The following is a 27802-nucleotide window of genomic DNA, read 5'->3' as shown; positions in this document are numbered from 1 at the left end:
TTACAGAAACTACAAAAGTTGTCCTTGTTGATCATACGAAAGCTCGTGTCACTTCTCGTTTTTAGGAACTATTTTATTCCGCGATACAGCTGGTTGTTGCATGGCTGTCGGTGTAAACATGAAGTCACACGTAGTAAATATAAATGTGTATAGAACAAGGTCTGCGTCCTTTAAGGTAAAAATAGAGATATAAAAAATTATAAGAATTGCAAGCTCCGACGTTCATACAGTTTGGCCCTCATTCTATGAAGGTTCATACTCAAATGAACTCACACAAAGTGAAGGCCAATTCTAAAATAACTTTTCGATATTTTCACATGTGCATTTTAGCGATTCTCTCTGCTGATTGATCATTTGAAGCCATGGGACGTCACAGTCCTTCAATGTTGAGGTAAAAATACGATACGTGTGAACTCACACAAATTGAAAGTCAATTCTTAAGTATACGTACACTAATCTGGTGTACATACTCAGCATTAAAATACATTTGCATGATATTGCCAAAAGAGAAGTGAAGAAACCAAACGCACTTCCCACTGGGCTCTCGTACCGGTACTTAAGTCAATGAGTCATTTCAGGCAACAACAAATCAGGCAGGATTAATCCCGAAAAGCCTACAAGAAATCATTTGCTATGTTGACCACAATCACTGTATTGTGCGTAGGTTAACACGACCACTAGGTGGTGTCCCACGGCAAGGAATCAGCGAGAAGGACCAGGTCGGTATCAAGCACCTGTATTTTTTAACAGTAATGGATACTGTATCAGGTACCGCATACCTGTGACGGTGTGGTCCGAAGGGGTATATTTGTCGATCCTGATCATGTCTAGCTGTAATGTCGACAGTAAGTATGGGCTTTGCTCAAGCTTTGAGGTCAGGGATGTATAAATACGGCGTCCATCAGGGGTGAAAGGAGATGAGACAAAAAAGGATGAACAGTCACTGCTGATTTTGTGGACTTTCGTGTTTGTATTAAAGAAGCACTCAATAGTTAGCCTCTCAGATAACGTCGGGTGCTACGGTACTTGAAAGGACGTTTGTGAATAGGATGAAGCTACGTGCGGGGGTAGCAGCCTCTGCGCGGTAGTGTCAATACATCACACAGAAGATATTCATGAGCAAGTTTGTCAATAGATAAGCCCTTGCTAGACCAGACAGAGGTTGTATCTCTTTGCGAAAGGACGTACTACCAAAGTGAGGTAAGGGCATAATTGCTTATATAAATGTTCTACACAAGGTACGGATACATATTTCTGTAACAGGGACTACGGTTTGTGATCACTATTTAACATACAGCTGCTAGCTGAATACATATAGCCCACGAATAATTTGTGTTGGTAGCTCTATAATTTTTGTGGACACATTACGATCAGTTATTTTACAGATAGTATACTCAATCACCTATACAAGTTCCAAAGGTACAAATATTTTGTATTAATAAACTAGGATTGGTCCGCGTATGAGTCTAATAGTTTAATTGTAATTATTACTGATATATCAAAGTCAAATACGGTTGGAACGGAAATAATATTAATACAACGGTGTCGGATATGGTTACACATGACATAACTTACATGACAGTGCTGCACGTGGCCAAAGAGGCTATATTGCTTACATAACATTGGTTTATATGACACAACAGGAAATATGATGGATATGACAGTGGCACTGTCAAAAACTTTGATAAACAAACTTGGTCAAAGTCCATTTTGACTAAGTTTTTGTAAATGTAATATGCTGTCAAAAACTTTGACAAAGTTTTTGACGGACTTTGATGGAATAGTTACCGATCCTATTTCTCGTCAAACTTTGATCAAAGTTTGGTGACGTTGATTTTATTTAGCCAATCAGAATGCAATGGATATTTACCCCTTTTTAACCGGAAGTGCAAAGAGTCAAGTCAAAATGAGCCAACTATTTTGGACTGAAGAGATGTAAGAATTAACTGATTTGGCCATTCTCGGGACCAAATATGCCTTTGCCAAACCCGACGCCGCATTTTCAACATGACAATACACATGACAACAACAAAACATTCTTTGTCAGTAGCATCCATCTTGGCAAGATAATTCCGGCCAAGCTTTCTTTGACCAAGTTTTTTATAAAAGGTTTTGATGGTGTAACGGGGGCTTAAATCAGTGACTTCCGTTTTGAAGTTTTGAATGCAGCAACTTATATAACTTAAGCTGTTGTTAATTGTTTTGATCATTTGGGGATAAGCTACAGATTCTATCCATTTTAACTATAATAATGGTAATCATATTTTAGGGCATTATCATTTGCAGAAGCATTGTTCATACAGTTTGGCCCTTCCCCTATGAAGGTTCATACTCCAATGAACTCACAAAAAGTGAAGGCCAATTCTGAAATAACTCTTCAATATTTTCACATGTGTATTTTAGCGATTCTCTCTGCTGATTGGTCATTTGAAGCCTTAGGACGTCACAGTCCTTCAATGTTGAGGCAAAATACGATATGACGTCATACATTGTACCTGACGACACAAACTGATTGCGTTACATCATCTGAACAATAGGCTGTCTCCAGGCAAGTGATTTCGTATGGAGACTGAAGTATAATTATTTTTTTCGAACATTTTTTTGTGACAATTTATTTTTTTCGATAAAATCCCAGGACTCCCGGATTATCTGCCAAAGGCTAAGACTTAATACAACTCGCTCACTAAGGTCATATAATCCGTAATTCCTCGCAGCTCGTTGGTTGGCCTCTTAATATGGTTTACATCACAGCAGATGGTATAAACAGAGTCATAAGGGAGTTCCCTCAGCGGTTCATTCGCAGGGCGGTGACAAACTGATTTTTCACTAATCCGCTTCTGGGATGTCGTGCGAAATCAGTATTGCAGGTGTCTTGTTTAATCCGGATTAAGAAGAAGGTCGTCTCAAAAGCAAAGAGTAAATAATTCAGGGTTCACCAAATTAGATGTAATATTACATAGCCTGCAAGAGCGTATACTTTGATGACATTACAGTCTATTTTTTTACTTTTTAAAATGTCTGTATCTATATAAAAACACACACTCAAACTGTCAAGGTGTAATATTTAGCTAGTCCGTCATGGAAGCATCTTTCTGAGAGAATTTATATGCCAATACACATGTCTCTCTGTATTCTCGCAGTGTATAGGTATCTCTATGTGCGTTTTCACTTTTCACTGTTACTGGATTGTATAATAAAAGCGACAAAACCAATTCCATATTCATTAGAAATCTCTGTTAAAAGCGGAGTCCAAATTACGTTTCCGACTATATCGTGAGGATGTGTTTATGACCGTCCGGTAGAGAGGATGTTAGCGACAGGGTTAGCGTATCCTGCCCCACCGGTGACACCCGTCACCAACACACGCAAAGGCAAGTCAATTGTTCAACTAAAAAACTAGGGAACATATGGTACAAATTAAAATAGGGAATTGCATCGGACATCATTTGTATCACTCATGCGTCCAATCTGGAAGTGTCCTCCACATGTCTACCACAACACCTTTGAAAAACTTACTGAGGCCTTGAATGTTGTAACCTGGACCAGAGAACTTTTGAGCAAGAGTCGGATGACGCTCTTGGAGATCTTCGTGGAAAGAGCATGATCGATCGTATCTCAAGTGTTGTGAATATAGACACGAAAGACTGGGGATGCTGGAACATTGCTTGACTTAAAGGGAAAGTTAACTGTTGGAAAGTCGTCCCTCAGGTCATACAGTCTTGTGAAGAGTTAACTGTTGGAAAGTCATCCCTCAGGTCATACAGTCTTGTGGAGAGTTAACTGTTGGAAAGTCATCCCTCAGGTCATACAGTCTTGTGGAGAGTTAACTGTTGGAAAGTCATCCCTCAGGTCATACAGTCTTGTGAAGAGTTAACTGTTGGAAAGTCATCCCTCAGGTCATACAGTCTTGTGGAGAGTTAACTGTTGGAAAGTCATCCCTCAGGTCATACAGTCTTGTGGAGAGTTAACTGTTGGAAAGTCATCCCTCAGGTCATACAGTCTTGTGAAGAGTTAACTGTTGGAAAGTCATCCCTCAGGTCATACAGTCTTGTGGAGAGTTAACTGTTGGAAAGTCATCCCTCAGGTCATACAGTCTTGTGGAGAGTTAACTGTTGGAAAGTCATCCCTCAGGTCATACAGTCTTGTGGAGAGTTAACTGTTGGAAAGTCGTCCCTCAGGTCATACAGTCTTGTGGAGAGTTAACTGTTGGATAGTCGTCCCTCAGGTCATACAGTCTTGTGGAGAGTTAACTGTTGGAAAGTCGTCCCTCAGGTCATACAGTCTTGTGAAGAGTTAACTGTTGGAAAGTCATCCCTCAGGTCATACAGTCTTGTGGAGAGTTAACTGTTGGAAAGTCGTCCCTCCGGTCATACAGTCTTGTGAAGAGTTAACTGTTGGAAAGTCATCCCTCAGGTCATACAGTCTTGTGAAGAGTTAACTGTTGGATAGTCGTCCCTCAGGTCATACAGTCTTGTGGAGAGTTAACTGTTGGAAAGTCGTCCCTCCGGTCATACAGTCTTGTGAAGAGTTAACTGTTGGAAAGTCATCCCTCAGGTCATACAGTCTTGTGAAGAGTTAACTGTTGGATAGTCGTCCCTCAGGTCATACAGTCTTGTGGAGAGTTTGGTGAGGCATGCAATGAAATTGAGGGGCTGTTCACATAGGACGAACCGTTTCCCATGTAATTGGAAAAATCACTGTCAGACAGAAATGGTATTTAAATCATTGAAACGCTACCTTGTCAAAGGTAGAAGGTATTCTGAGCTGATTTGTCATTCAGTCAATTCGACACTAACATTACTTGTGTTGACAAAGGAGAGCATATCGAAGTTCTTGTGAATTTTCATTCTTTGAAATATAGCATGTTTACGACTTTACACATGCTAGTATCATTCAAACGATTCACAATAGCGTATACGATCTTGACATTTGATTTCGCACGTTTTTCCTTCAGGGTTATATTTAAATATGACCATAAACCTTCTGATTATAACGAATACAGACGTGACAAATTGACTCTCTTTACAGTAATAGTACCAGTGGTTGTAGCAGTGGTAGTCCTGGTTCTTGACTATTAACCAGCAACATTTTTCGTTGCAGTAGTAGTGGTGGTAGTAGTTGTTGTGGTTGTCACGGTTGTCGGTTATTAGTTTCTTGTATAGAAGATGTTGTCGTCTACATCAGGTCTTCTCGTTGCTATAAGCTGAAACATTGCTGTTGCTGTTTTCAATGTTAATTCATTCTCCGACCTAAATAAGGAAACATATTACGCAAGACTAGTCGCCACGGATCTAACAGGGTACACCCTACATTGTTGTTTTAGTTAGAGAGGACTGCACCTTGCTTTCAACGCTTTGTTACTCTGTGTGTGTCAAAAGACTTGTCATTTTCATGTTATGCACACGAGACACCGTGTGTGAGTTTCAAATAAAAACGATATAAATTTAAACTATCTTCAAGATTCAACAATTTGAATGAATATGATATTAAAGTTTAAAATGAATACGAAATATAAGTTTTTAATAAATAATAGATGGAAACTTAAAATCATGGGCATATACAATTATTATTGTAAAATTTTAAATGTATAAGAGATATAGTTTGAAACTTATAAGAGATACACGTTTTAAATGAATACGAGATATAATCTAAGGAAGAAAGTTTATGGATGTCAGCTTCTTTATTATGAGGAACTCATTGTTTTGTTCCTCATAATAAAGAAGTTTACATCATATGTATATGAATACGCGATAGACGGGTTTTTTAATGTATGAGACAGACACGCTTTAAGCTATAAGATACATAAGTTTTATTTGAATAAAAGATACAAGTTTTTAATGTATGCAGTATACAAGTTTAAATGTACAAGAAATCAAATTTTAAATTAAGGAGATGCAATTATTAAGTGTGTAAGAGATATAAGGTTTAAATGAATACGAGAATAACGTTTCTTCTTACTCTGAAATGCCTTTAGGGCACCAATAATCTTCTTGCCGGGATGATCTCTCATGCTGTTGGAATATGATCATGAAATCGAACATAAGCACTTAAAACTAATACATGTGTTGATGCAGTCTCTCACAGTCCATACCTTTATTTTATATCACAGACACTGATCCAAACATCGCGTTCAAAACTCATAGATGTTCAGATAACATAAGAAAGACTCTTGAAGTAAAAAGACAACGATTGCATACGATGTCTTTGTAATTGCATACGCCATTTCCTTGTCAAACAACGCCGAAGACCCGGGTTCGATTCCTGACATGGGTACAATGTGTGAAGCCCATTTCTGGTGTCCCCCGCCGTGATATTCCTGGAATATTGCTAAAAGCGGCGTAAAACCAAACTCACTCACTCACTCTTGTCAAACGGGTTGCGTATCCTACATCATCGTGGGCGCCACACCAGCATACAGGACAGTGACTTATCAAAGACATTCATGTGAATACAACACAGGCTGGGCGCCTTGACGTGGCGCAGCTGACAGTCACAAACCAGTTACTCTGGATTATGTAACTCAGTTCAGCCGCCATGGCAAGGGTTACGTCCGAGACCGTAACATGCTGAGTATGGTCGGACGCACCATCATGTATAAGTCGAAAACGTCAGTCAGGTAGTGATATTAACCAACGCATTATGTATCTAAAACATATTGGTAGTTAATACACCATTTGACAGATTCAGATTAAAGGTTAAACATTAGGCTAATACGTCATACAGAAGCCTTGGTCCCTGTATACATTGTGGTAGATATGGTATAACCAGTGGTCGGTACTTCATCGTGTCAAGAATAAACACTATGAGAGACTCAGCGGTCTTCTCTCTGTGTTGAGGTGAGATTTATGTTATTTTGTTAGTTAGTTTGTTTGTTAACACATCTAGCATTGAGCATTGTGCCTTACGCGTTCCATGTATTTATACTAATGTTTCAAATTCCAGAACAAAAATTATATTTAGTGTATCATACCGCACAGGAAAATGCACGTGAATAGTACGTATAAATATTAGTGGATTATTCACTTGTACATTAACTGTTGATATGCCAGTATGGATAAAGTCTTGGAATTGCATTACATAGCAGGAGCAGGTGTACATAGTGCTAAATACACACGGGTAATCTCAAGTAAATACCGTCATGTTACGTCAATAATTTGTTTAAGCATTTACGACATTGAAATAATACAGTATGGAAAACACATTTGTATTTAAAAAAAGCTGTAACATTTTAATGTAAACTGAACAACAGAGAATACGTCTCAGTTTATTGTTATACACAATTATCTTTTTTGTAATCGTATTACCGTATCTATTCAAATAACTATGTTCAGCAACGTTCAAGACAATTTGTTTATTATTGCTCATGTAATATATAATTGTCATAATAAAGCCATTTATTTGTACAAATTACTATTGTTTGAATTATCTCGAACCCCAGCTACGTCAAACGTGTCAAGATACAAGTTCTAAATGAATAGATATCTACGTTTGAAATATATAAAAGAAACATGTTTTGCTTTGCAGTGCCCTCAGCGTGATGTACATACTGGTTGTCACTGTGGCGGCTTTGTTGATGGGTAATATACAATTTGATCTTATTCACTATTGAATAATGTGTCATGTGATCTATATTTACTGGGTGCGTAATGTGACGTTTCAGGTGTGTGTACACGTGTGGAGTACAATAGATGATGTTTCAGGTGTGTACACGTGTAGAGCACTGTAGATGATGTTTCAGGTGTGAGTACACGTGTAGAGTACTGCAGATGATGTTTCAGGTGTGTGTACACGTGCAGAATACTGCAGATGATGTTTCAGGTGTGTGTACACGTGTGGAGTACAATAGATGATGTTTCAGGTGTGTGCACACGTGTAGAGTACAATAGATGATGTTTCAGGTGAGTGTACACGTGCAGAGTACTGCAGATGATGTTTCAGGTGTGTGTACACGTGTGGAGTACAGCAGATGATGTTTCAGGTGTGAGTGTACACGTGCAGAGTACTGCAGGTGATGTTTCAGATGTGAGTGTACACGTGTAGAGCACTGTAGAGGATGTTTCAGGTGTGAGTACACGTGTAGAGTACAATAGATGATGTTTCAGGTATGTGTGCACGTGTAGAGTACTGCAGATGATGTTTCAGGTGTGTGTACACGTGTAGAGTACAGTAGATGATGTTCCAGGTGTGTGTACACGTGTAAAGTACAGTAGATGTTTCAGGTGTTAGAACACGTGTAGAGTACAGTAGATGATGTTTCAGATGTGTGTACACGTGTAGAGTACAGCAGATGATGTTTCAGGTTTGTGAACACGTGTAGAGTACAGCAGATGATTTTTCAGGTGTGTGTACACGTGTAGAGTACAGTAGATGATGTTTCAGGTGTGTGTACACGTGTAGAGTACAGTAGATGATGTTCCAGGTGTGTGTACACGTGCAGAGTACAGCAGATGATGTTCCAGATGTGTGTACACGTGTAGAGTACAGCAGATGATGTTCCAGATGTGTGTACACGTGTAGAGTACAGCAGATGATGTTTCAGGTGTGTGTACACGTGTAGAGTACAGTAGATGATGTTTCAGGTGTGTATACACGTGCAGAGTACAGCAGATGATGTTTCAGGTGTGTGTACACGTGCAGAGTACAATAGATGATGTTCCAGGTGTGTGCACACGTGTAGAGTACAATAAATGATGTTTCAGGTGTGAGTGTACACGTGTAGAGTACAGCAGATGATGTTTCAGGTGTGTGTACACGTGCAGAGTACAATAGATGATGTTCCAGATGTGTGTACACGTGTAGAGTACAATAGATGATGTTTCAGGTGTGTGTACACGTGTAGAGTACAGTAGATGATGTTTCAGGTGTGTGTACACGTGTAGAGTACAGCAGATGATGTTTCAGGTGTGTGTACACGTGCAGAGTACAATAGATGATGTTTCAGGTGTGTATACACATGCAGAGTACAGCAGATGATGTTTCAGGTGTGTGTACACGTGCAGAGTACAATAGATGATGTTCCAGGTGTGTGCACACGTGTAGAGTACAGCAGATGATGTTTCAGATGTGTGTACACGTGTAGAGTACAGCAGATGATGTTTCATGTGTGTGTACACGTGAAGAGTACAGCAGATGATGTTTCAGGTGTGTGTACACGTGCAGAGTACAATAGATGATGTTTCAGGTGTGTATACACATGCAGAGTACAGCAGATGATGTTTCAGGTGTGTGTACACGTGCAGAGTACAATAGATGATGTTCCAGGTGTGTGCACACGTGTAGAGTACAGCAGATGATGTTTCAGATGTGTGTACACGTGTAGAGTACAGCAGATGGTGTTCCAGATGTGTGTACACGTGTAGAGTACAGCAGATGATGTTCCAGATGTGTGTACACGTGTAGAGTACAATAGATGATGTTTCAGGTGTGTGTACACGTGTAGAGTACAGTAGATGATGTTTCAGGTGTGTGTACACGTGTAGAGTACAGTAGATGATGTTTCAGATGAGTGTACACGTGTAGAGTACAGTAGATGATGTTTCAGGTGTGTGTACACGTGCAGAGTACAAACGAGTATGCTACTTCACAAACTGGAGCCAGTATCGTGCCGGAACGCTGAAGTTTACCGCTGCCAACATCACCGAACCGAGTCTGTGCACCCACTACATCTTCGCCTTCTCTAAGGTGCTGCCAGAGGAGGACACCATGGCACCGTACGAGTGGAACGACGACGGACCGGGTGGTTGGTTGTTATTTATTCTCTACGTCCAAGGGAAAGTAGGCCTTGCCTAAAAGTCGTGCCGGGCCAAGGTTATCATTGGCTGATTTCTCCATTATCAACGAATATACCTACATATAATTGATGCAACAGACACACATGACATTAATGAACAATCACTAACCAAAAACGTGCAGCATAATTAAGTGATTGCGAGTAAATCGCATCACGACCCTACATGCTGAGGTCTGTGAGAAACCATCATCAAAGAAAACACAAAGTCAAGACATTTGCTTTTCCACGAAGACTCACGATATGTAGTCAAAATTATCACTTTATTACATTGTTGAATAATTAGTTTGATTCAAACTCTTTTAATTGAGCAAAACTATACGTTTGCGGACGTTTGTGATCTGCCAAGATAGGTGCGTTTCGTTTTATTATTCTGCTATACATTTTTAGAATTACCCGCTGGCCCGGCCCGGCCCGACTTTTCCTGGCCCGACTTCCAGGCAATACCGTAGGCAGCATATGTGTGTATTGCCAGGGTTATCGTTTTACAAGCGTGTAGCGTACACAAACACATACTATAGCTTAACAGTGGCATGTTTAACGATGTAGAACTCCTGATGATATTTTGAATGCCACATAAAGCGACCTGTTGTAAACCATCTATATATGCTCATGATGAAAAGATATTGTCAGTTCCCAAATAAGGAAAAAAATCCAAGAAATAAGATGGCGTCCAACCGGCCATGTTACAGGAAACTATGAGCAGCTGACTTCTCTGAAGGTCGCGAACCCTGGATTGAAGGTCATGTTGGCGGTAGGAGGCTGGACACACGGCTCAATGCCATTTGTCGAGATTGTCAGCAACGATACCAAAGTCTCCAACTTCAGTGACAACGTCATCAAGTATTTGAGAGATCGTAACTTTGACGGTCTTGACCTTGATTGGGAGTATCCAGCGCACAGGGGCAGCAACGACACGGACAGAGAGAGGTTCACGTTCCTGGCAGAGGTGGGTGTGTCTCAGTGTCGGGTGCGTGACAGAGGTGGGTGTGTCTCAGTGTCGGGTGTGTGACAGAGGTGGGTGTGTCTCAGTGTCGGGTGTGTGACAGAGGTGGGTATGTCTCAGTGTCGGGTGTGTGACAGAGGTGGGTGTGTCTCAGTGTCGGGTGTGTGACAGAGGTGGGTGTGTCTCAGTGTCGGGTGTGTGACAGAGGTGGGTGTGTCTCAGTGTCGAGTGTGTGACAGAGGTGGGTGTGTCTCAGTGTCGGGTGTGTGACAGAGGTGGGTGTGTCTCAGTGTCGAGTGTGTGACAGAGGTGGATGTGTCTCAGTGTCGGGTGTGTGACAGAGGTGGATGTGTCTCAATGCCGAGTGTGTGGCAGAGGTGGGTGTGTCTCAGTGTCGGGTGTGTGGCAGAGGTGGGTGTGTCTCAGTGTCGAGTGTGTGACAGAGGTGTGTGTGTCTCAGTGTCGAGTGTGTGACAGAGGTGTGTGTGTCTCAGTGTCGGGTGTGTGACAGAGGTGGGTGTGTCTCAGTGTCGGGTGTGTGACAGAGGTGGGTGTGTCTCAGTGTCGAGTGTGTGACAGAGGTGGGTGTGTCTCAGTGTCGAGTGTGTGACAGAGGTGTGTGTGTCTCAGTGTCGGGTGTGTGACAGAGGTGGGTGTTTCTCAGTGTCGGGTGTGTGACAGAGGTGGGGGACGGTGTGTATCAGTGTTGGGTGTGTGACAGAGGTGGGTGTGTCTCAGTGTCGAGGGTGTGACAGAAGTGGGCGACGGTGTGTCTCAGTGTGTGACAGAAGTCAAGGAGAGTGTTTAAGTTAACTTTGTGTTTAGGATATACACATTTTTACGGTGTACGAGTGGCGTTCAATAAATTTTGCAACTTGGGCATTTGTGTTTACACAAACAATGCCAACTTGTGACAGGTGTGACACTAGTCATAACCTAAGGTTGACACGTGTCATAACAAGTTCCAGACACAACAATAAGTTAGATGTGATGGCTTCATTCACCTAAGGGTGGTCACATTCATGGATTCTCTCAAACATGAACAACGCGCTGTTCCTTACGTGCTCCAGTTCACAAGTCGAGAATTGCACAGGCCGCCATATGTGAATGTGGATTCGAACAGTTGACTTAGCCCCAGTGACTATTTCCTGTTCCGACAAATGAAATCTGCCCTACGTGGAAGACGCTTCCAGGATGACGAGGTCATAAAGGCTGCCACAGAGGCGTGGTTAGAGGGCCAATCTACGGATTTCTATAAAAGTGGTATTAAAAGCTTGAAGGACAAATGGAATAAGTGTATTGAAGTTTATGGAGATTATATTGAAAAATAAAAGTGCAAAAGATATTCTGCGACTTGATCTTATATTGAAGTTGCAAAACTTATTGAACACCCCTCGTACTTGGTGTTAGAGTAAACGTCTACCTGAATGAATGGTCGATTAATGATTTATTGTTTGTGACTTTACAGACAATGATGCAGAAGTTTGTAGAGGAGTCAGCGACATCAGGCAATCCTCGTCTGTTGCTGTCGACGGCTATGCCCTCTTCACCGGCCAAAATGGCGAAGGCCTACGAAGTCGTGAAAGTTTTTCGGTGAGATGATAAAGAACTACGTTTATGAATACATAATGTATAATATTTCTTTCCTTATCACCACTTGAGCCTAAATCCGCGTCCTCTATAGAACGATATCCCAAGGTAGATCTCAATGCCGGTATCGTCTCCTTGGCCTAGTGGATAGAGCGTCTGACTTGAGTGTGAAATGTCGGTGTTTCGGCCGCGTCATACCAAAAGACAAAGGTATACCCTGCCTGGCGCTCGGCATTAAGAGGATAAAACAAGGACTGGTCGGCTCGGAGTCAGTGTCAAATTTCTGAGCAGGGTGTCCGTTTTATTGCGGCATGTCATCAATCTCATTAAAATGAGATCTTAGTTCTCGCTACCACTATACAAAGATCTGAGGACATCCCATTACGGGTCACGTCAGACAGAACTTGCGCGAACTTTGACCGACCATTGGAAGGACTGACAAGAAGTCGACATAAGCCAATCAGAAGGCAGCTTCCTCGTGATTCACGGCACTGTTTTCAAATTGGCGACTACTACGCTTCGAAACATATTTTGACAAATTCTCAATTAAAAAAATTGAAACCTTAATGGAATGGATAATAGATGGTCTAGATTGTATGGATTCAGTCGTTAAATCTGTGTTAAAGTTTTCGAGGTTGCACGATTAAAAATCACATTCCGACTGTCACTTTCATGATCTGGTAAGCGACGCTCTGATTGGTCGGATGAAAGGTCGTTCTGACGTGACCCCTAATGGGACGTCCTCATATCTTTGTTTAGCGGTAGCGAGAACTAAGATCTGATTTTAATGAGATTGGGCATGTCACATAAAAAAACGGCATAAGCCCGGACCACACCATCCCTTCACGCACGCACGCACGCACGCACGCACGCACTATATAAGTTAGATAACCTTGAACGCGACATGATACCCCACTTCACTTCACGTCTCCTGTCAGTGCCAGCCATAATGCATGACAGGTAAGGGCAGGTAGCCTCCACAATGTAAACAGACTTTAATCGTATTTCAGCACCATGGACTTCGTCAACCTGATGGCCTACGACTTTGACACGGACAGACAAGGATTATACTATGTATCACCTTTGTACAACAGACCCGAAGACAACCCACCCGAGGACATATTGAACGTCGTAAGCATAGCACACACGCAACTTAGCAGGTCATGACTGATCACTGCGTATGGGACCGCCTCCGTGGTAGAGCGTCCGCCCGGAAAGCGGAAGGTCCGGGGTCCGATCCCCGGCCGCGTCATACCAAAAGACGTTTAAAGATGGTACTTGTTGTTACCCTGTCTGGCGCTCGGCATTAATGGGCTAAAACAAGGACTGGTCGGCTCGGAGTTAAAGTACTCACGGAAATGGAAAAAAACTGTTTTACTCAAATTAAAAATCGACACAAAGTGTTATGTAGCTGTAAATATGAAATAACAAAACAACTCGAAAAGTACTAGTCTGGATTTGCTAGTTTGATCTCAGTGAAAAATACAAAATGTACTTTACAGGAGGTAATTTGTCGGCACTTTCAACATTCAAAAATATAAATTGACATAGCAGAAACAGACTATAGGCATTATGCACCTGTTCTCACCTGTCGTCAAGGTGTCATAGGTCACCTTGATCTACTTACACCTGGTTATGCCCTGTTTCACAATAGTCTGTTTTCTTCACATTTTTACACACTATTACGTGTAAAAAGGCATAAAAACATTTGATACGCTGTATTTGTGCCACGGCCCAATTAGTACTAATTTAGTTGTTTGAATATTTACATATTTTGTATATTAACTGCATTTAATTAAGATCTGAGGTCGAAAAAACAGTTTTTTTTCATTTCCGTGAGTACTTTAGTATACTGTGCGTGATTGGGGTATTCATGTTAAACTGCAGCATGGTATCTCAGTGAGCTAGCACTATAAATCGGCATCAGTCCGGACTAGTACAAGCAGCCACACAAACACACACACGTGCATGCACGTCGCTATATAAGTGCAATAATTTTGGACGCGACGTTAAACCCCATTTCACCTCACCTCACCTCACCTCACCTCACCTCACCTCACCTCACTGCGTATGGACTTCAGCAAATAGTGTCAGGCAGAGTTGGGGTCAACGGCGCTGCCCAGTTACAGTATAAAACCGCGTCATTCTTTTTTATGGGAGGAAAGCCAGAAGTGATGAAGATGTTAGACGTTTACCGCTCTGGTGAAACCAACGAGAACTAGCCCGGGACTGACAAACCATTGGCAAACAGGGATTCGAACCCAAAAATATAACTTTCTGGCACACAGCAAATTGCGGCTCCTTAGGCGATTGTTCATACCCCTACACACATGTACACCCACCTTCTAGTCATTGTAGTCGACACATATGGCATATATTGATCAATATTAAAACCGAAATTTTAGAAAACAACTAAGATCCAAAAATTGACACGAATCAAGCGATAACAGTTTATGATATAGGAATCAATTCACCACTCGCCTCCGCCTTCATTAGCTGCACGTGACTATGTTCCAGAACGCGAGTGTGCAGTACTTACTCCAAACCGGCGTGGCCCCAGAGAAGATTGTGTTGGGGGTGCCTTTGTATGCCCGTGAGTACACCGTCGAGGATGGCAGCAACTTCATGTACGGCGAACCAATCAAAGTCAACAGTACTGCCACCGAACTGTACCAACCACAGGTAATACACGTGTATCGCAATTAGCAGAGGGGAACAGAACAACTTCTCAATTGACTTTTGGTGTGAAGGAAAAGGTAGATGGTAAACACCAGACATGGAGACAGTTTACATCCTTCTCAGAGGGTACTAATGATTTCCTGAATTTTCTTGGGCTTAACTCTATCTTTCTTTCTATCTATCTATCTATCTATCTATCTATCTATCTATCTATCTATCTATCTATCTGTCTGTCTGTCTGTCTATCTAGATGTCTGTCTGTCTATCTATCTACCTTGGAATTAAATAGAGAATCTCACCCGAGTGTCTTTTGATATCAAATATATCAACACGAGTTGATAAAAGTGGAAAAATTCCGAGGCTTGCCTCCATTGAACCGAAACATGTTTCAGCCGTATCTTGAAAAAAACAAATTATGAAATGCACCGTGTACATAAGAAAACATAAGTTGTTATCCATAAAGTTTTCTGCTTTCATAGTTACTCATCAACTTCTAGAATGCCAATGAAACAGTTAGCATCGTGTACATCTAATCAGGTGTTTTGTTTGTTTGTTTGTTTGTTTTGTTGTTCTTGTGGGGCGAGGGTAAGAATATTATTTGCATTAGGCAGGTCCGAAAATACAAATATTAGTTTTCCAACAGTAGTTTCGTTTTCCCCAGTAACATCTGTGTTATGTGTTATTAGTTGAAACGTTTTATCTTGGCATCATTGTGAAGTATTTGTTTGATTTATAAAATATAAATATTTTTTTAACTTATTGCCTGTGTGTCTAAATTGGAAATAGTATAATTGGAATCAGTTAATGGTTTATAATTATACTACTCAAAAGAAGTAAAAGAACATCCGATTTTTCCATATGACTGTTAGTCATGCGAAGAAATCGTGTGTTCTTAACATCTTTTGAGTTATAGGTATATGTGATGCCATCCCAATACAACCTACGTACTTCGACTACCTCTGTGACCCGTGAATATCCGGGGTAGAATAGGTCTTCAGCAACCCATGCTGCCGTAAAAGGCGAGTTGGCTTGTTGTAAGAGGCGACTGGCGGGATTGGGTGGTCAAGCTCGCTGACTTGCTTGATGCATGTCATCGTATCCCAATTGTGTGGATCGATGCTCATGATATCAATCACTGGATTGTCTGGTCCAGACTCGATTATTTACAGACCGCCGTCATATAGCTGGAATATTGCTGAGTGCTGCGTTAAACAAGAAATAAACACGCAAACAAAGACTACCTCTGTTCTGTCAGATCTGTGAGCGACTACGTCAAGGATGGAGGACAGTGTGGGACAACATCTCCATGACGGCCACCATCCACAGCGGCAACAACTGGGTGAACCCCGAGAACCTGAGAACAGTTGATGTTAAGGTAGGATACACGTGAGACAGCTCTATGTCGGTCTTGCAATGCTGCGAGTCCTGTCTTAGTGTCCTTGTGCAGTCGATGTAGTCTGTAGTCGATGAAGGTTAATGTAGATGAGTGAGTGAGTGGGTTTTAACGTCGCTTTTAACAGTATTCCAGTTATATCACGGCTAGTCAGCTTAATGTGGGAGGAAAGCCCGAAGTGATGCAGGTCTCAGACGTTTACCACTTTGGTGAAATCCACGAGCACGGGTATGGTGCTGACAAACCTAGAAACATAATTGGGTGGAACTGGGATTCGAACCCACAATCGTAGGTTTCTGGCGTGCCCAAGGGACGCAACTCTGCACAGCGAATCGCGGCGCCTTAGACGACTGGGCCACCCGTGCCCGCTAATGTAGATGAAAGCAAATGTCATTAAAACTTTACTTGACAACGCTCTTCGTATTTTACGTATGAGTGACAGCCGAAGAGTGTGAGTGGGTGCTTGTTGACATCACTATCGCAGCAATATTACAGACTGCAAAATAGGCTGAGGCAAGTCCACCTTTAATGTTTCCACAGACATGTACTGAGACTTTGTAAATACCCTAGAGTAGCAGCCGATGAAGACAGTTTGATTGGTTTACTTTCGAAGTGGCGCTCATGCGTCTAATACCATCTTCCCGAGGCAAGGGAGTTAACATTATAAGTCCACTTGCCACCCTTGTAAAACTAGGCTGGAATTTTGGAGTTATATTTTGGCTGGACTAACGAATCTAAGCATAGTCCAAATAAACCAGTTAATTACATACTTCCTACATCAGCTATATATTCCATACCATACTCGTCATGTTGCAGTCCAACTACATTAAAGAACATGGTCTGGGTGGCTGCATGTTCTGGGAGCTAAGTCAGGAGGACTTTGGGGGGACCACGTGTAACGGGGTAAAGAACCCCCTCCTGAAGAGATTCCGACACATGCTGACATCAGCACGAGGTGAGAACATTCTGGGGTTTGTTTGCCATTCTAGGACTACTCGGGGGAAGTGTATGATATCGTGACGGGTAAAATAGTTCAAGACTGTGAATAATTGTCTGATGCTACGTAATATGATTTTAAAACTTCGAAGATTTGCTTTCCGAATGATATTTTATAGTAATGTCAATGTGACTGTCTGAGTCGGGATCAGTCGGGATCAGTCGGGAGGGAAACTAAAAGAAAGTTCATTTCTTGAATTCTAATTTAAACACCAACAAACTGTTGATTGAAAAACACAAACAAAATAATTGTGTTATGAGGCAGGCTGGTTGTGATAATTACATTAACTATAAAGCATTAATATGTTTAAACATGAGTGAGTGAGTAACGATTTACGTTTTAGCAATATTGCAGCAATATGATGGCAGGGTACACCAGAAATGGGCATCGCACTTTGTACCCATGTTGGGAATCGAACCCGGACCCACGGGGTGACGAGCGAACACTTAACCCATAAGGCTATCTTACAGCCATGTTCTCCTGTACAAACATTGCGCTGTGGACTTTGGTTCAGATTAGTAAACAAATGAAAGAGAGTCTTCCTGTTAAAATGAATCATCAAAATAAATATATATAGAAAATGTGTGAAGAACGAGTGGTGTTGCCTAGTTACGGAAGAGCAAGAAATATGGATGTCACCGGTAAACATTTGAAGGAAATGATTCATTCACTGTAGACTTAAACTTAACGTTCCTTTAGTCTATTCAGGTCGATCTTCCCTGACATGTTCAGTGCGACATCCCCGTGTTAAGTAAATACAACATTTGTCAAGTATAGACCCCTCCCTGTTAACACTCATAACGCGCTACAAGGGGGTGAGATGAAGTGGCAGATGATGAAATACACACAGTAATTGATGATAGGCGTTATGTGTTTACAGGTAAATAACGTTTAACGGGCAATATATAGTTTATTGATTGTAAAAACATTCAGTTATATACATATATGATTTTGTCATCTCGGCGGGTGCGGCCCATAACATCATTTAATAATGAAATCAAATAAGCCTGTATATTTCATTTGCAAACATATACCTGTATTAGACTGCCATCTTGGCAAGTGCGGCCCGTAACTGCATTTAATAATAAAAACATATAAGCCCGTATATTTCATTTGCAAACATTTACTTGTTTTACACCAGTCTGTCATCTTGGCAGGTGCGGCCCATTTTCATTTCTCTTCATTTTCAGATCCTGATACTGCAGTAATCTAGACTTGCAAAACATTATAGACTTGCATGGGCTGCATTTGATATATATTTGTATCAGGGTCTGTAAGACAGACTGAATAAAAACACAGAAGCCTGTATATTTCATTTGCAAACATTTACCTGTTTTACACCAGTCTGTCATCTAGGCAGGTGCGGCCCATAACAGCATTTGATAATAAAAACATATAAGCCTGTATTTTTCATTGGCAAACATTTACCTGTTTTACACCAGTCTGTCATCTAGGCAGGTGCGGCCCATAACAGCATTTGATAATAAAAACATATAAGCCTGTATATTTCATTGGCAAACATGTACCTGTTTTACACTGTCATCTAGGCAGGTGCGGCAATCACGGCATGTTTTCATGTTTATTAATTGGTATTTTATGTATATTACCCTCCTAGATGACTGTCCGCCTGGCACGTGGGGTCAGGTGGACACAAGTGGCTGCGTTCCCTGTAGAAAGGACACGTACCAGGAGGAGCGGCGCCGTGCAGCCTGCATCCCCTGTCCCCCGGGCTTCGGTACCACAGGCACGGGCGCTGATTCTCGACACAAGTGTAGGAGTGAGTCACTTCAGTGTTTTGAGACCTATTAATTAACTGTTGCAAGGAATAAGATCATTGCCTGGTTTATGTGGGCTTTAAATGGTTTGCCTGCATGCATCGTTTACTGACTGAACGTGTATGCATGCATATTTATATACATAATTAATATGCATAAATTTGAATATGAAGAAAATGTTAATTTTCAGAGTCAAATACCCCTCTTATGTTGCAGGACATATTTTTCACATATTCAAATGATTTTACCATTAATATCCATATAATTTAAATATTGCAAAAAACAAAACAAACGGAACATGTGTTCGTTTGTAACAAATCGGTAAACACAGACATTAATAGCTTTTTCAGTACGTGCTGCTACGAATCCCTTGAACAGGTTCAGATGACATCATCATTTGTGGGAACAAGGGTGTGAAGTTTCTTGGTTCCGTGACCTGTGAGATGATGTTTACAGTGCGAGGCATTGTATTTTGAAAAGATTTATTATGATAAATATAATAATAAGAAGTCACTTTGTATTGCGCATAAAACTTTACATCGAAGAAGTTTAAGAACATGGTCAAATTGAAAAGGTCAAATAAAGGTCAACATTAAAATATGGCAGAAAAAGGCACACGAACCCCACAAGTAGCTACACCTGTACCCCATTTCATAACATTTTGAACAGAAATTACAGGTAATGGCTTTAAATGACTTTTTCAATATGGCTGCCGTGGCATAAAAAAAACTCCTATACATGGATGCGTTTTCACAGGTGAACAAAGTGACCACGAGAAAGTTGGATCTTTACATATTAAAAGAATTCCAAAGCTTATAACAAAATACAGATATTTTTGGGCTTAACAGGTTACTAACCGGAAAATTTAACCCTTGACTGAATTACTTCTTCATATGGAATAGCAAACAGCAGAACTCTATTAATATAATACTTGGGTCATTGTGTCTTAGATGGTAAAAATAATTTTAATTAGTGAAATATAGCCTGGACATAAAATATAGGTCTTTGACTCTGAAAAGAAACATTTTCTTCAAATTCAAATTAGCTTTGAAAATTGTGTGTATAAGCATGCATGCACAATGAGGTAGGTATCCACTCAGATAAGACTTTTTTATGCAGCCATGGTCTCAAATTTACTGTGTTGCAGAGTTCTGTCCCTTGGGTGAAGACTACAGCCGTGTGGCCGGGCGCTGTGAGAAATGTCGTCTGAACTACTTCCGGTCGGACTCCGAACAACCATATTGTCACAAGTGTGCCCCGGGCACAATAACTGCTGGGGTCGGGAGCACCTCCTGTGTCCCTAGTCCTGGTGGGTTGCTACTTATACAAGCCTGTTGTCTCCCCACGCTCTAATTTCATTCCATCACGCCATGGTCCTCTGGTAGTTCCATTGAAAATGGTGCTCGACTGTGCATCTTACAGAAAGTGTTGCACCGAATCTATACATCCGTACTAGATAAAAAGATCCAACGGATACCCCGATCATGAACTAGATGCAATACCGCTGAAGCACTTCCGCATCATTTCCTCAATACCCCAGTTGTAGTTCTGGGGATGATGAAGTCCCAAAGAATCCCCATGCTTGTCATATGAGCTGACTAATGAGAATCGGGTTGATTAATTGTTATGATTGGTCATCGCCGACTACCTGGATCACTGATCACGTTGTCCAGCACTGGGGTCTGGCCCAGACCTAACTAGTTACAAATCGCCGCTTTGCTAGAATATTGCTGTCAGTGACGTAAACCAACACTCATTTACTTACTCAATACAATATGACGTATTTTCTTAGATGGCCTCGAGGTGGAAATCCAGCAGGTGACGCTTACCGTAACAACCCGTTTCAAGGTTGTCTCGTGCCAGAATAAAGCGGCAATAACCATAGCAGTCCAGAACCACTTGAAGCAGGCGATACAGACAGTGGACAGCACATGGCGCGGAGTCTGTGATCGGGACTGCAACAGCGTGACGTCTTCATTACGAGACGGGTGTGGGGACGGGGGAGTGTTGATCGTCGATACCATCGTTCCACATGTGCCGTCAGTATAAGTTCTTCCTCTTATTAGTGTAGCCATCTCTTACACGATTTCGTAGAGTCGCAGTGTGCGAGAAGAAACATGATTATATATGTACTTACTGTCTAATATGATGTGAACCCGTGAAAATTCCGGGGTAGAATAGGTCTTCAGCAACCCATGCTTGCCGTAAAAGGTGACTATGCTTGTCGTAAAAGGCGACTAACGGGATCGGGTGGTCAGACTCGCTGACTTGGTTGATGCATGTCATCGATCCCAACTGCGTGGATCGATGCTCATGATATCAATCACTGGATTGTCTGGTTCAGACTCGATTATTTACAGACCGCCGTCATAAAGCTGGAATAGTGCTGAGTGCGGCGTTAAACAACAAACCAACCAACCAACTAATATGATGTGTAAAATTTCCATTTGTTTCAGACAAGAAATCTCGCGCGTGGTAGGCGAACAAACGACGACGATGCCAGCTGACAGTTTGGTCGTAGAAGGACTATATGATAGTTCTCAGAGTCCTACCCTCGTAAGGTTACACCTCACCTGAGTTATTATTTTGCAATATTCCCTTGGAAACTGCAAAATAACTTATGTTCACAAAATAATGTTTGTATCGTATGTATATAAAGACCCATTATTTGTCAAGGACATCTATAGTTTTATACCAATGTTGAACGTTCAAAATAATGAGAATGATTTATCCTACAGCTGGCCCATGGCGTTGTGTTTGACGGCGTGACGGAAGTGGCGTCACAGACAGTCTGTTCAAATCAGGGACACGTCTACGTGAACGGTGCATGTGGTAAGTCGATGTTCTGGGATAATATAGTGTTTGGTGTGAATAAAAAAGATACGACACTGTCCGTCTTGCTGGGGTATCAGTAAACATATGTATCTAACAATAGAACGTGGAAGCATCGTAATGGTCATTACATAGCAACGCCATGAGGAATGATATGATTACTGATCCTTGCAGAGCCATGTAAACGAGGCGCATACCTAGACAAGAACAGCAGCTCCTGCAGCCCCTGCCCAGTGGGCACATACCAGGACAAGGCTGGACAGACGTCTTGCATGGCGTGCCCTGCTCCAATGACAACAAGTCGCAACGGCGCTGATTCCAGTGCTAGGTGCATATGTAAGTGTGTTGTATAATCATAGTTATCATACCTCCATGTCAGAATGTCAGATATGATTGGTCCACGTGATCCTGCCTAGGAGGGGAATACATTTCTCAAAGGAGAAATAAATCTCTTATACCCCGCCACGAGCAAGTCAGGCAGCACGTGGATTTCTGATAGGTAGAAAAAATCTTTTATACCCAGCTTCAAAGCAAAAAGCCGCACGCTTTTTCCGAGTCAATGTCAAGAGTGCACATATCATGCTCTTGCAAATGTCATACGCTATGAGTAATCAGTGAATATACATGTTAAACTAAAACACTGACTTGTAATGGCCCATTGAAGGAATTCTTACACCTTTCGAAATGTCATACAGGCGGCTACACAGAACTCAAGTTATAACCTCGATGTCTTTTAGAGAGGCATTTACGTTGAAATGATGTTCTAGTTTATCTCTTAGTTTCTCTGAGATAAATCGAAGATCATAAATGTATTCATGACTGGTTCCAGCTCCGTGTGACGCGGACAGCAACTACTGTGGCGGTAACGGCATATGCCAGTGGGACCCTGCCTCACTCAAAGTCTTCTGCGGATGTGTGGACAAGTGTCAAACAAGTAGCGGTGGGTGCTAGATATTGCTTTTAGAAGGGCACTCTATATATCTCAGGTGTTAGGGTTGCTGGTGTTGGGTGGGTTAACCTAGACATTTGATTCGCTGTGACATACAATCGGGTTTTACTTGTCACTCTTTTTACTTTCCACAAGACCCCGGGTTAGAATAGGTCTTCAGCAACCGGGGTTGCGGTACAAAGCGAGTGTTGCTTATCGCAAGAGGCGACTAACGGGATCGGGTGGTCAGACTCGCTGACTTGGTTGATGCATGTCATCGTATCCCAACTGCGTTGATAGATGCTCACGATGTCAATCACTGGATTGTCTGGTCCAGACTCGATTATTTACAGACCGCCGCCATATAGCTGGAATATTGCTGAGTGTGGCGTTAAACAACAACAAACAAACACAACTTTCCAATAAGCGATCTTAGCGCTGAGACGATGTTAACTCCCATACTTTAACATAGACTTACGACAATCGTAGTGCTGAGATCACTTTGTGGAATGGGTCTGAGGACTGTAACTATTTGATAGCAGTGTAAGACGCAGCTGCATTGTGTGTTTCAGCCCTCGCTCCCGACTATCGACTGGTTATAGGTAGCGCTGTGGGCGGTTCCCTGGCCTTGCTGGTGTTTCTCTTGCTCGTCATTGGCTGTGCTGTGTACTGCAGGTAGGATGACGTCATCTCGAACCTGGCACACCCGCAGTTCGACTGGGAAGCATATCATCAGCTAGTTCTAGTTTCTAGTCATTAAATCAATGGGCTCATGCCGTAGTCAGCCCATGGTAGGAGTGTAACGATATATCATCTCTCGAACTATTGCAATTGTTTGCCCTACGCTAGTACTATCGAGTTACTTCCCTTTGGTTGAGTTTGCTACAGGGAGGAAAATGGCCGACATGGCGATTGTCAGCAACTCTTTGTTCATGTCTATTACATTGATTAATCTAATTATCAAGCCTCAAATTCGGTTTAGTACTATCGCAATACTATTGCAATAGTTGACAACTATCGCAATCCTGTTGCAATAGTGTGGGCTACTATTGCATTACGATCGCAGTGGGTACAATAGCCCCACTTAATAGTCACCCATAGTCCATGGTTACTTGTGTCTGTTTTGTTGTGTGTGTGAGTGAGTGAGTATGTCGATATTGTTCTGCAATGTTTCGATGCAATAGTTCGACGTCAGTCATCCATCAGTCTACGTTTTTATTATGCGGCCCATGGGCCGCCAGTCGTCTAAGGCGCCGCAATTCGCTGTGCAGAGTTGCGTCCCTTGGGCACGCCAGAAACCTAAGATTGCGGGTTCGAATCCCGGTTCACCATACCCGTGCTGGTGGGTTTCGCCGAAGTGGTAAATGACCTCCATCTCTTCGGGCTTTCCTCCCACATTAAGCTGAGACGCCGTGATAAAACTTGAATACTGTTAAAAGCGGCGTTAAATCCAACTCACTCACTTATCATCTGTTCCTGTTTTCCCAGCTGGCAGCGTCAGAAAGAAGTGTACAAGTATCGGGCTGATGGACGACAGACTGGGATCACATTCCAGGACTACCTCGATTACAAACTCTGGATATCGAGTGAAAGTAGCATGAGCTGATGACGTCATCATAGCTCGTTTACAAGCAATGTATTGGACACAGTTGAGTGTACGGTGACAGCGGAAAATGTGCACAAACTGCGACGTTGGATCATTTTTGTGTGTGAAAGATACATACCAAACGAACAGTTTACTGTGCGCCATATATGGTTTACTACTTTGTGGTACATGCCAAACGTAACCAATGCATCTTTTAATGATACAATCTTGAAAATGTTTGAGGTTGATTTCTTAAACGAAATACAGCGTTCTATATGTTATTAATACGTAAGAAAAAAGACCTACAACATTAAATGTCAAAAGGCAAGGTTGTGTAAAAGTAATTTGTAAGTCAATGTAGTGTGAAAAGGACACTGGGAGATAGTTCAAGTTTACACTGAATATATTGTTCTAATTGTTTCTAATAACCTGCAAACTGGTCTGACCATACTTAAGAGGAAAGATCACCGATATTTGCTCTACTATATCGTGAAGTAGACAACATGCATATGTTCACAGTATCAAAGTTTACACCTGATTTCAATGTATTTCATACAGATGAAGCAAATATACAAAACTGAAAATACTTAGGCGACAAAATGATTTAATAAATACCAATAATTTAGCTCAGGAATAGTGAATGATTTTGACCATTGCCATTGCCATTGCCATTGCCATTGCCTGAGATCGAGGCTATGTGTACAGCAGACAAATGCTAGACTATGGCAATGTCAGACGAGAAACAATACTGTTAGTGCAATGTAATCTGAACAATCACAGGCAACCGAGGTTGGGCCTCTTCTGATGGTAGAGTTCATTTCTGCTTAGTGAGTATCGGTTAACAAATCAATAGTGACTAAACACCTGAAGGGTGTTTGCTTCTGTTGTGACGCTGAAACAGTTCCCATGCGACCTTTAAATTTTATCTTACGTTACACGTGTTTGTCACTTATGTATTGCAAGATGGGTACTTGAGAGGCTGTAAGTAACATTACATTCCTGCTACGAGTGAGTGAGTATGGTTTTACGCCGCTTTTAGCAATATTCCAGCAATATCGCGGCGGGGGACACCGGAAATGGGCTTCACACATAGTACCCATGTACAACCCGTGTCTTCGGCGTGACGAGCGAACGCTTAAACCACTAGGCTACCCGACCGCCCCATATTCCTGCTACGAAAAACAACACCAAGATTCCGAAGAAAAGTTATTAATCTGCAGTGACCTACAAGAAAATTCCATGATGCTTTTCATAAGAAGATGAGTCTTCATACAGTAACTGTGCATTTAGGATGACGAAGAGTGTGCAGAGTGATTTTTTAAGGGAGATCATACAAAAATACGTATGTATATGTATGGAGGACATACTCTATAAATGATTTTATTATCATATATTATATAGAAGAATGCAATGTGCCCTACGTGTCCAACGATGCAACATGTGTACCTTTTTATGTATATATGACATGTTGTTGTAAACGATGGAAGTGAATAAAGAATGTTATACAAGCTGTCACAGACGTCACGCTCTGGGAAAGAAAGTCAAATGAATGTGTTGGGTTGCCGTGGATACGTATCACAAAAAAAATATTAATGTAAAAAGTCATGGCTACCTAAATATGTTTCTGTGTGTAAATTCCTTGCATGGGCATTACTCGAACCTCGGTGTTGATGTAAGGGCAATGGAAACCTGTTACCTGTCGCACCTCCATGTGCATAGTTTAAACGAATATAAAAGCGGCAAATCTATAGAAACAGAAACAACATTAATCATTGGAAATATAACACCAGGAATTTGCAAAACGAGTCAGGGTGCTTTGTGGTATAGCTGCCGACCAGGGTAGAATAGGTCTTCAGCAACCCATGCTTGTCGTAAAAGGCGACTAACGGGATCGGGTGGTCAGGCTCGCTGACTTGGGTGAAGCATGTCATCGATCCCAATTGCGTGGGTCGATGCTCATGATATTAATCACTGGATTGTCTGGTCCAGACTCGATTATTTACAGACCGCCGTCTATATATAGCTGGAATATTGCTGGGTGCGGCGTGAAACAACACGCCAATCAATCAGTGGTATAGTTGCACCTGTCGCGAGTGAAAGTCAAGGTTGCAAACACGTTGACCAGTAGATGTGGAATCCAGGTGCTCATCAAATCTGCAGTAGATGTAGAATTTACGTGCTCGTGGTGGCAACAGTAGATGCACAATCCACGTGATCATAAAGGAAACAGTAGATGTAGAATTCACGTGATAAAAATGACCAACTGATCTATTTTGTAGCCTTATATGACACGGATGGGTTACTGCGGACCAGGTCTATCAACAGGGGCTGCGGTCGGGTAGCCCAGTGGTTAAAGCGTTCCCTCGTCACGCCGAAGACCCGGGTTCGATTCCCGACATGGGTACAATGTGTGAAGCCCATTTCTGGTGACCCCTGCCGTGATATTGCTGGAATATTGCTAAAAGCAACGTAAAACCATATTCACTCACTCACTCACTATCAACAGGGTTGAACTATTTAGAAAGAAAATCAAATCGCAAGCCCGTCTGCAGTATCCCCAAACATGTATGACCAGTTGTGTGAATTGGGATGTGTCACCACTACGAGGATTAATCATGGTACTACTCGCACACTCTGGACTCCAGTGGTGACGGTGACAATTTTGAGATGCTCCCTGACCTGTGTTGCACGGGATTCTCAACAATCTTTTCAATGGGGTCGCCTGGCATTTGACTGACATTATAGCCAAATTCTCGGTTTAACGCCGCTTTTATCATTAATCCAGTTATATCACCGTGCGTCAGCTTAATGTGGGAGCAAAGCCCGAAGTGATGCAGGTCTCGGACGTTCACCACTTTGGTGAAACCCACGAGTACGGGTATGGTGCTGACAAACCTAGAAACATAATCGGGGCGAACCGGCGTTTCTGTCGTGCCCAAGGGACGCAACTCTGCACAGACGACTGGGCCACCCGTTCAGTTACTTTCTAAATTTCAAGAGTTAACACGAAAACATAAACAACTCCCATCAGGGCCAATCACTTGATAAATGTGGTCGCAGTTGCCCACCCCCATCCCCAAATAGATTTTTTTTTTTATAGAAAACAGTTTTATATGTATCAAGTTGGGGACTTGGGGACAAGTGCTACTTGTACAAACATTTGCGCACCACCCCCCACCACCCCCCACCACCCCCATAGCCATCTGCCGATCTTACTTGCGTGCGTCCCATGATAATGAACATGGTACAGAATATATATAGCAGGTGGAGGATTAACAGTAACAACAATT

At 41.9% G+C, this 27802-nt stretch overlaps 1 protein-coding gene across 1 annotated transcript; it reads left to right on the top strand.

The window, feature by feature from the left end:
• The first annotated feature begins 1113 nt into the window (after positions 1-1113).
• On the top strand, positions 1114-26022 carry LOC139468326 (acidic mammalian chitinase-like). Its single transcript, XM_071250217.1, has 18 exons — positions 1114-1200; positions 7525-7577; positions 9542-9739; positions 10480-10736; positions 12202-12326; positions 13334-13454; positions 14841-15005; positions 16258-16377; positions 17212-17350; positions 19008-19169; positions 20315-20476; positions 20960-21206; positions 21624-21723; positions 21906-21999; positions 22174-22335; positions 22829-22939; positions 23500-23602; positions 24416-26022. Exons 2-18 carry the CDS (start codon positions 7538-7540, stop codon positions 24531-24533), a joined length of 2424 nt encoding a protein of 807 aa, XP_071106318.1. The 5' UTR covers positions 1114-1200; positions 7525-7537; the 3' UTR covers positions 24534-26022.
• The last annotated feature ends 1780 nt before the right edge of the window (positions 26023-27802 follow it).

This window comes from Haliotis cracherodii, unplaced genomic scaffold (assembly GCF_022045235.1).
Source record: "Haliotis cracherodii isolate W230 unplaced genomic scaffold, xgHalCrac1.p SCAF_2, whole genome shotgun sequence".
NCBI classification, from domain to species: domain Eukaryota; kingdom Metazoa; phylum Mollusca; class Gastropoda; order Lepetellida; family Haliotidae; genus Haliotis; species Haliotis cracherodii.
Note: the sequence above shows the minus strand (reverse complement) of the source record. Positions and strands in the feature narration are given on the sequence as shown.